The sequence below is a fragment of the Monodon monoceros genome, unplaced genomic scaffold (genome assembly GCF_005190385.1).
Source record: "Monodon monoceros isolate NGI ecotype Baffin Bay Population unplaced genomic scaffold, NGI_Narwhal_1 Super_Scaffold_22, whole genome shotgun sequence".
Lineage (NCBI taxonomy): Eukaryota > Metazoa > Chordata > Mammalia > Artiodactyla > Monodontidae > Monodon > Monodon monoceros.
The window spans coordinates 2,929,237-2,938,931 of NW_021703779.1; the positions used below are offsets into that span (position 1 = coordinate 2,929,237).

At 38.5% G+C, this 9,695-nt stretch overlaps 1 protein-coding gene across 1 annotated transcript in view; it reads right to left on the minus strand.

The window, feature by feature from the left end:
- CLCN4 (chloride voltage-gated channel 4) overlaps positions 1-9,695 on the minus strand; it is a 34,335-nt gene that overhangs the window by 17,992 nt on the left and 6,648 nt on the right. The window contains 5 exon segments of the mRNA XM_029241196.1: positions 1,613-1,760; positions 1,763-1,822; positions 4,521-4,643; positions 8,673-8,790; positions 9,439-9,621. Of these exon segments, the coding sequence (XP_029097029.1) occupies positions 1,613-1,760; positions 1,763-1,822; positions 4,521-4,643; positions 8,673-8,790; positions 9,439-9,621 (632 nt within the window).

Here is a 9,695-nt window from a genome sequence, read left to right on the forward strand (position 1 = left end):
AACACACAGATAAACTTACAGAATAGAGAGCCCAGAAACAAACCCACAATCATATGGTAAATTATTGGTAATTTCAGTCAAATAAGGCAAAAATATAAAAAGGAGGAAAGACAGTGTCTTCAATAAATGATGTGGGAAAACTGGACAGGTACATGTAAAGAATAAAACTGGACCACTTTCTTAAACCAAATACAATAATAAACTCAAAATGGATTAAAGACTTGAATCTAACACCTGAAACTACAAAACTCCAAGTATATAGGCAGTATGCTTTTTGACATTGGTCTTAACAAAATTTTTTGGATCTGTCTCCTCAGGCAAAGCAAACAAAGCCAAAAATAAACAAATGTGACTACATCAAATGAAAAAAGCTTCTGTACCGGGAAAGAAACTGCCAAGAACTTGAAAAGGTAACCAACTGAATGGGAGAAGGTATGTGGAAAGAATATATCTGGTAAGTGGTTGGTATCCACAATATATAAAGAACTCATACAATTCAACAACAACAACAACAACAAAAAATTAACAAATGGTTAGAGGACTTGAACAGACTTTTTTCCAAAGACATTCACATGGCCAACAAGCACATGAAAAAATAATTAGCATCACTAATCACCAGGAAAATGCAAATCAAAATCACAATGAAATATCACCTCACACTTGTCATAATGGTTATCATGAAAAGGGTAAGGAATAATAACTGCTGCAGAGTGTGTGGAGAAAGGGAACCCTCATACAGTATTGGAAATATACATTGGCACAGCCAATATGGAGAACAGTATGGAGGTTCCTCAAAAAACTAAAATTAGAATTACCATATGAACCAGCAATTCCACTTCTGGGTACTTATACATTAAAAAAAACCACTAATTAGGAAGATATATGCACCCCTGTGTTCATCACACTATTATTTACCATAGCCAAATTTCTGTATATTTATACAAAATAATATCACTCTGCCATAAAAAAGAATGAAATCTTGACACTTGAAGCAACATGGATGGACCTGGAGGTTTTTATACTAAGTGAAATAAGTCAAAAAGAGAAAAATGATATATTGTATAATTTCACTTACATGTGGAATCTAAAAAACAGAATAAAAGAACAAATAAATTAATACAAAAACATACTCATAGATATACAGAACAAACTGGTATCTTCCAGAGGAGAGGGAAGTAGGGGGACAAACAAAATAAGTGAACATGATTAAGAGGTACAAACTTCCATCTATAAAATAAATAAGTCAAAGGGATGTAAGGTACAGCATGGTAATATAACAACTTTGTATGGGGGTGGATGGTAAGTTGACCAATTGTGGCAATCATTTCATAATGCATAAAATATAAAATCACTATATTGTACACTTGAAACTAATAAATTATTGAAATGTAATTACAACCCCCCAAAATGCAGACTTTGTCAAATTAATTGGGGAAAGATGAAATGAGAGCAAATCACTCTTGTGTGAGAAACATTGTTGTAGATGATATAGCTTCAAGATGGAAGAAATTCCATCAGTCTGGGTCTCTGAATAGCTAGATGAAAAATAACCTTCTGCTAACTCACAGTATATATTATACATACCTACACAGAGACACACACACAGTGGTACCTAGGCAAGCAGCAGCTCCCACCATGGTGTAGAGCTATGGGGTGATGCAGTCTGCTCAAGGGCTGCACCAATTCCTGAAAATGATCCAGTCATGGTGATGGTAAGCCAGTTGCCAGTTGCCAGCAGCCAGTTGCTCCACACCAGTTGCTCCACCATCCTGCCTGCCATGGCCCCCACAGCCATGCTGGGTATGAAGAGGCCAGACGGGATCTGCAGGGACCGCAGGGGAAAAAAGCATGAGGGAAGGGGGCTCCATTCCTACTGCCCTATTTTAACATTCAAAGTGCACATCTGTCACCACTTTCTCTCTCCCTTGTGTGTCATTCAAATTAGTTTAAAACTCATCCAAAAGCTAGTTACAATTAATGATAAAAGGTCTCACAAAATTTAGTCTCTGATGTCACAGGGAACTGCGTTGGTCCAGGCAGTTCACAGAAAGATTTGAAGTAATTAAGATTGTCAAAAGAAAAACTCATCATGGTCATATCTCAGGAAAAATAGAAAAAAATCCTTAATATATTACTGCTGAATTTCTGATGGTTTATATTGATATTAATTCTTTAAAATTAATTCTTTAATCCACATCAGGCAAACCAGGCCAGTTTTTGAAGGTGAAGATATGAAAGTGTAAAACTGCATTCTCACCAAGTCACAGCAGGTATGACCAACCAGGTGAAATCACTGGTCCCATGGTTTCCCATCTTACCTATTTTGAAGTGTTGCCCCTCCTTTGTAGCCTATGGCTACTTTCATACTATAATAGCATAACTCAGTAATTGTAGCACAGATCAGATGTTTTTTTCAATAACTCTACATGCTTGAAATATCAAAAAAAAGCAAGTAAAAAACAGCTTAAGCTTTTTCTAAGCTTCAGCTTTTTCCTCCTTTTCAATTCTCTCTTCCTTCCACTATGGAAAGAACCTTAGCAGTAAGATTGTCTGAGTTTTCCAGTGTCTTTCTTCCCTTTGTAGAATTCTTCGAAAATAAAATTTCTCTCATATGTGAAGTATACAGGTGGAATAAGAGAATGCCAATAATACTTCACTTTTAAAGTCACAGGATTCTTGATAATTTTTTTCTTTTTTATGTAGAGTTGATTTACAGTATTATAGTAGTTTCACAACATAGTGACTCCATATTTTTATATTACATTAAACTACGTTTAAACTTATTACACTATATTGGCTCTATTCTCTGTACTGTAATTTTTATCTTTTTTCTCTTCATTGTGTCTGACAACATATAACAAAATGAGTGATATGTTAATTCCAGTTTTGCAAGAATTCCCAGGTAATTCTTTGTGTATTTCATCTTTGATCTTTTAGTTTAGGAAAAGTTTTTTATGACAAATCTCCATTCTGCCTTGAATTTTCATTTATTCCAGTCACAAGATTTACATCAAAATTACCTACACAAGTTTACTTAGCTTTATTTTTTCAATCTACCAAAATACATGTAATTTTTATTTTATTAGCATGAATTTCCAACTCTAAGGCTATGCCTTCTTCTATCGTTGTAGAAAAATACTAGTTCTATAGAGTTATTTATTCAGTTGATTGTTCAATATTATTGTGATTCAGTTAACTATTTTTCAAAAATTAGTGGTTTGCCTAAATTTGGCTAATTTTCCCTTTACTACATGAATCAGTACATTTTAGTTACCAAACCAATCTAAAACTTAGTGACTTAAAACAGCAAATATTCATTTGGCTCATGATATTATGAGTTAGCAGTTTGGGCTACAATCAGGTGAGCAGTCTTTCCAGTTTGGGGTGGGGTTGGCTATCCTTATCTGGGCTTATTCACACATCTGGAGACCATGAATGACTGGTGGGATGACTGGAATCTCTTTCAAGGGACCACTCATCCTCTAGCACGTTAGCCCAGGTTTGTTTACAAGGTGCTCTCAGGTACCAAGAGCAGCAGGATGGCAAATCCCAATGCATGGATACTTTTCAAGTCTCATTAGCAAAAAGGTCTTACATGGGAGCCCAAAATCAGTATTACACAGCACTGCCAAATGGTATGGGTGCATGGAACAGGGAAAAGCATACATCTTGAACTACATCTTCAAACTCACCATCTCCGTTGCCTATAGGCACTGCCAAAGCAACAACTTAAAGGAGAAATAAATTACACTAATTATAGTGATATCATGAACTTACAAATATATTTCTGGTTAAATGTTTTACTGTCTGGGCCTCTCATGAATTAGCTCAATTATTATTATTAGACCAAGTAGATCCTCCTAGGTTTTAAGTTTGGCTTAGGCATTTCTCTTAATTGATGATTACATCAGTTCCTTCATACTTTGATAACTGAAAGTGCCAAAAATTACTTGTAAGAACTAAGTTCACAGGGATACATTCACAGTGTATACACTGATCATGGAAATAATATTTTAAAATATTACTATTACCTTTCCACTAATAAAACATGGTAAGTGAGTTTGACAATCAGTAAATTTTCTCTGCAGTAAATCTCCACTATAGTATTCCTTTATACAAAAGATGCACCTACAAAATATTACAGTGGCACATTTATATGCACGGATAATGAACTCTGATTCAGCAGACTTAAGGGTTATGCCAGATATACAAAGTCAGGGATTAATCATCTGAATAGCAATAGAGCACAGTGAATAAGAGTTTAAATCATGAAGCTAGACTGTTGGGTTCAACAAACAGCTTCTAAGTTTGGTAATATGGAGCACAATACTTAACCTCTCTATGCATAAGTTTCCCCCAAAATCAAATGAATAACAGTACCTACCTCATAGGCTCCCTGTGAGGACTAAATGAGTGAACAGATGTCCAATGCTTGGAACCATGCTTAGCACAGAAGTGCCACATAAGCATTTGCTATTCTTATTATTGGCACAAAAGAAATTCATTCAGCCCCCGCTCACCTCGGGTATACCAGAGCCACAGGCGTATGGCGCAAATACTCGTACCAGGGAGACGGCCAAAAACACAAACAGCAACACCCACAGGACGTACGTTAGGTAATTCAGAATGTAAGCGCTGGCACCCTAAACGAGACACAGAACAAGAAAGAACACGTGAGCCACCGCAGAACCGAGCGACGCACCTGCCCCTCCGCCAGGAAGCTTCTCTCCGAGTCCTGTGTCAGCGAAGAGGCAGGGTTGGCTTTATCAGCTGCTGCTATTGCTACAGTCGGTTCACACACACAGCGCCGGCTGCTTCTCCGGGAGCTGTGTACACACACCTTCTACCAGGTGAGGTCTCAGCAGTCACAGAAACTGTGAACGAGGCTTGGTTTTAATCGCTCCGGGCCCTCAAGTTAGTGAAAGGTGTAACAGAAAATTCTGCCTTCGAGCCCCGGGAAGGTTTGTTTGGTCTCGTGTATGGTGGATCAGCCTCTTTGCTTTCATGAAGGCCACACCCGTGCCGCAGCACGCAGCTGCCCTGCCAATGAGGAAGTGTGGGAACTGCATTTTAGAACACTGCTACCCAGATGTGGTCCCTGGACCTGGGCGTGGGCTGGAAATGCAGAGTCTCAGGCCCAGACCCAGACCTGCTGAATCCAACACTTGGAGGTGGGGCTTGGCCAGAAATGTTTCCACAATCCCTCGAGGGGAGTGTGATGAAAATTAACATTCCTGAGGTACTTGTAAACAGGAAACTTGATCATTTCCTTCAGGATAATTCATTGAACCGTCTATTCCAAATTATCTGTTGTGTGGGGAATGCTTTCTGAATCAAACATACAGTCTAGGGTCTTTGACACTGAGGACCTTTTCTGTGGGCAGAGACCACGATTCTCCAGGTTCAGCTTCTTGCCACCATCTGGATCCCTCATGTGATGGTGAGGAAAAGCAAGGGCACCTACAAGCCAGGCCAGGGACACGGCCACATGTGTGCCTGTAAAATGCAAAAATACACTCCAGGAGATGGCTGTAGCCTTAATAATCACAGATATTCACACGCTATGTGGTGAGAAAGCAGAGGAATACATTTCACCCAGTGAAAAACAGACTTTTTTTTCACACCCACTACAGTGTCTGTAATCAAAAACAGATAACAACAAATGTTGACAAGGATATGGAGAAATTGGAGACCTCAGACATTGCTTCTGGGAATGTAAAATGTTGCAGCCACTTTGGAAAACAGACCAGCAGTTCCTTAAAACATTAAACCAAATGACTCTGCTGTTCCACTCCTAGGTATATGCTTAGGAGAAATGAGAACATATGTCATACAAAAACTCGTAGACAAATAAATGTTCATAGCAGCCTTGTTCATATTTGAAAATGGAAAGACATCCATGTGGGTGGATCAGAAGAATTAATATCATTACAATGTTCATACTACCCAAAGTAATCTGCATTCAAAAGCAACAGAATACACATTCTTCTCAAGTGCACACAGAACATTGTCTAGGACAGATGACATTTGGGGCCCTAGAAGACAAGTCTCAATAAATTTAAGAAGACCAAAATCATTTCAAGCATCTCTTTCAACAACAATGGTATGAAACTAAAAATCAATTACATGAAAAAAACTGGAAAATTCAGAAATATATGGAGATAAAACAACATGCTACTGAACAACTAATGGATTAAAGAAAAAAGAATACCTGAGACAAATGACAATGGGTATAAAATACATCAAATCCTAAGGGAAAGCAAAATCAGTTCTAAGACATATGTTCACAGCAATAAATGCCTACATCAAGAAATAATAAAAATCTCAGACAGGCTAACGTTACACTATATAAAAAAATTAACTCAAAATGGATTAAAGACCTGAACACAAGACCAGAAACTATAAAACTTCCAGAAGAAAACAAGGGAAAATCTCTTAATGATGGTATTTAGATGTGACATCAGAAGACATAAAGATGGCCAACAGGTACAAGGAAAGATGCTCAAGATTGCTAATCATCAGAGAAATGCAAATCAAACATCAATGAGATATCATCTCACACCTGTAAGAATGATAATCATCAAAATAATTAGAAAACAATTGTTTGTGAGGATGTGGAGAAAAGGAAACCTCTGTGCCTTTCTGGTGGGAATGTAAATTGTACGCTCACTACGGGAAACAACGTGGAGATACCTCCAAATTTTTAAAATAGAACTACCATATATATCAGCAGTTTGACTTCCAGATATTTATCCTAAGAAAATGAAAACACTAGGTGGAAAATATTTCTTCACCCCCCATATTCATTGAAACATATCTTACAGTAGCCAAAATGTGGAAAGAACTTGAGTGTCCACAATGTATATACAGATTTTTAAAATGTGATACACGCACACACACACAAACACACACACATATGCACACAATGGAATATTATTTAGTCATAAAAATGAAGGAAATCCTGACATTTGTGACAACGTGGATGAACCTTGGATGAAGTGAAATTAAAGGGAAAAAATGCACCCCTAGATACAGAAAACAGATTGGTGATTTGCAGACACAGGAGTGTGGAGTGGGGTAAAATGTGTGAAGGGGATCAAAAGGTACAAACTTCCAGTTATAAAGTAATTAAGTCCTGGGGATGTAAGGTACAGAATGGCGACTGTAGTTAATAACTGTGTACTGTATATTTGAAACTTGCTAAGAGAGGATATTTTAAATGTTCTCTTTACAAGAACAAGAGATTGTTATTATGTGTGCTAACAGATGTCAACTAGATTTATTGTGGTAACCATTTCACAGTATATACAAATATCAAATCACTGTGTTGTATACCTAAAACTAATAGAAGGTTGTATGTCAATTTTGTCTCAATAAAAAAGTGTGGTCTGACATGGAATATTATGCCACTACAAAAAGAAAACAAGTACTGATACGTGCTACAATATGGATGAAGCTTGAAAACATTATTCTAAGTAAGAAAGCCAATGCAAAGACCACATATTACACAATTCAGTTTGTATGAAATGTCCTTAATAAAAATATCTGAACAGACACATAGTAGTTCAGTGGTTGTCTAGGGCTGAGGGTTTGGGAGAAATGAAGAATGACTGCTAATGGGTATAGCATTTCTTCTGTTCCAGAATTGATTATGGGGATGGTTGCACATACCTGTGAATGTACTAAAGTCACTGAATTGCAAAATTTAAATTAGTGAATTATTTGATAACAGAATTATACTGAAATAAAATTTTCATTAAAAAATAAATAACTTATGTTTTCACCTCAATAGGTGGACATAAAAGCAAACCCATTTCTTTGGTATGACCTACAAAGAATTCACATTAAGAAAAATGAAGTGAAACAAATTTTATTTCATATATATATATATATATATATATAGCATATGAAACGGTGGGAAAGAATTTTCCAAGTGAAGTTTGAACCCTAGAGCTAGAAAAAGCCAAGTAGCAAGTGGCACTTGTAGTAGCCACAACGACGGTCAGGAGAGACACTGCAAGGTGAGAGCTGCCAGAGATCCTATTTCTGTAACATTTCATTATGATATATATATTAATGTGATGTAATGGTATATGCAATTGTATAATAGTGAATTTTTGTTTTCTGGCTTCTTTTATCGAGAATATTCTTTAAGAGTTATGCATGTTTCTATTCTTTAGTTTTATGAGTAATGATGCTGTGAAATTGATGTACCATCTTTGTCTGGATGTGTGTTTTTATTTCTCTTGGAATGGACCAAGAGTGGATTGCCTTGGTCATGTGGTAAACTCTATGTTTATATTTTGAGGAGCTGCCAGGTACTTCTGAAAGCAGCTGGATCATTTTAGCCTCTCTTTATTTTTCTCTCTAATGCATATTAGGGCTTCTAAATGGCCTTAATTTTACTTTGTTTTGTCTAGTGTCTTCTCCTACATGAGGTGCTAGTTTCCACCAAGGCACAGACTTGAGTCTATTTCATTCATTGCTATTCCAAGGGCATGGTATTATAAGGCTAGTGAGTAGGGGCTAGTAATATCCTCCATGTGAATGGGATGGACCCTCATTTTATGATATTTTATTCATTGCACTCATTCATTCAACGTGGCTACCTAGCTCCAATATATACCTGACATTCATACTAAAATGGACCAGCACATTGCCCTTGTCATTACGTGGACCCAGGGTCTGGAGGTGTGATCTGACTCCCCTGGGCATGCAAACCAGACGCGAATAATTTTGGTCTCACACTTATATACTTGTGGGAACTCCATATCTATATCTATATCTAGTCTACATCAGGATGTGATCGGTAAAAGTTGAAGGCGGGAATGCCTAGGATGGTTTTGTTGTACCTTGCTCAGAGCAAGAAATCAGGGAAGTTTTTGAAGGAGGTGGATAAGTGCTGGAAATAGGAAGATAATAAGGAGACCTGATAGTTGTGGGGTAGGCAATTTTGAAATACAGTGTGGAGACCCCTTGCGACTCGAGCGGGAGCCAAGAAAAGCGGCGGTTTAGGACAGAGTGACTCCAAACAAAATGTGTGGGGGTCTGAGTGAACTAGACTGGAAATGGTTGCGGAAGACGGATCGGAGTGGGGTGTATGTCACTTGGGTATGGGCCTACTCTGATTGGTTAAAATTTGGAAGGCATGAATTCCAAAACCTGCTAGGCTGCTGTCATTGTGTGGAGCTCGATTGCATCTCTCTTCCTGCCGTGATTAAGTCACCAAGGACAGCATATTAATGGCCTTGTATCTAAGGCTGGGGCCAATCCTGCCATACTGGTGCCCTGGCAAAACTCGCTCAGGTTGACCTCAAGACTGAAGAAGAGATTCCTGGGTGAGTGGGCAGCCAGGGGGCAAGGGATCTTTGTCTGGCCCTCTGGCACACGTGATTACCCTTTGGCCATGGGCCGGCCGTCCCTCTGAGTGGCTTTCACTGCTTCTTCAGGCAACCATGGACCCTGGGGTTCATCGATCTCGTGTCGATGGATGACGACCTGCAGGAGGCATCTGCGTCCGCCTTATGGTACGCCATGTGAGCAGCTGACTGCTGCTGGCTTCCAATGCGACCACGTTGAGACAGGGACAGGTGTCCCCTGTGGAGGCAGTGGTCGGAGATGCTGGTGAACAGTCGGGAGGCGGGTTTAAGGGGCGGGTCATGGCTGGGATGCACCCAGTGGATGGTGTGGGGGGA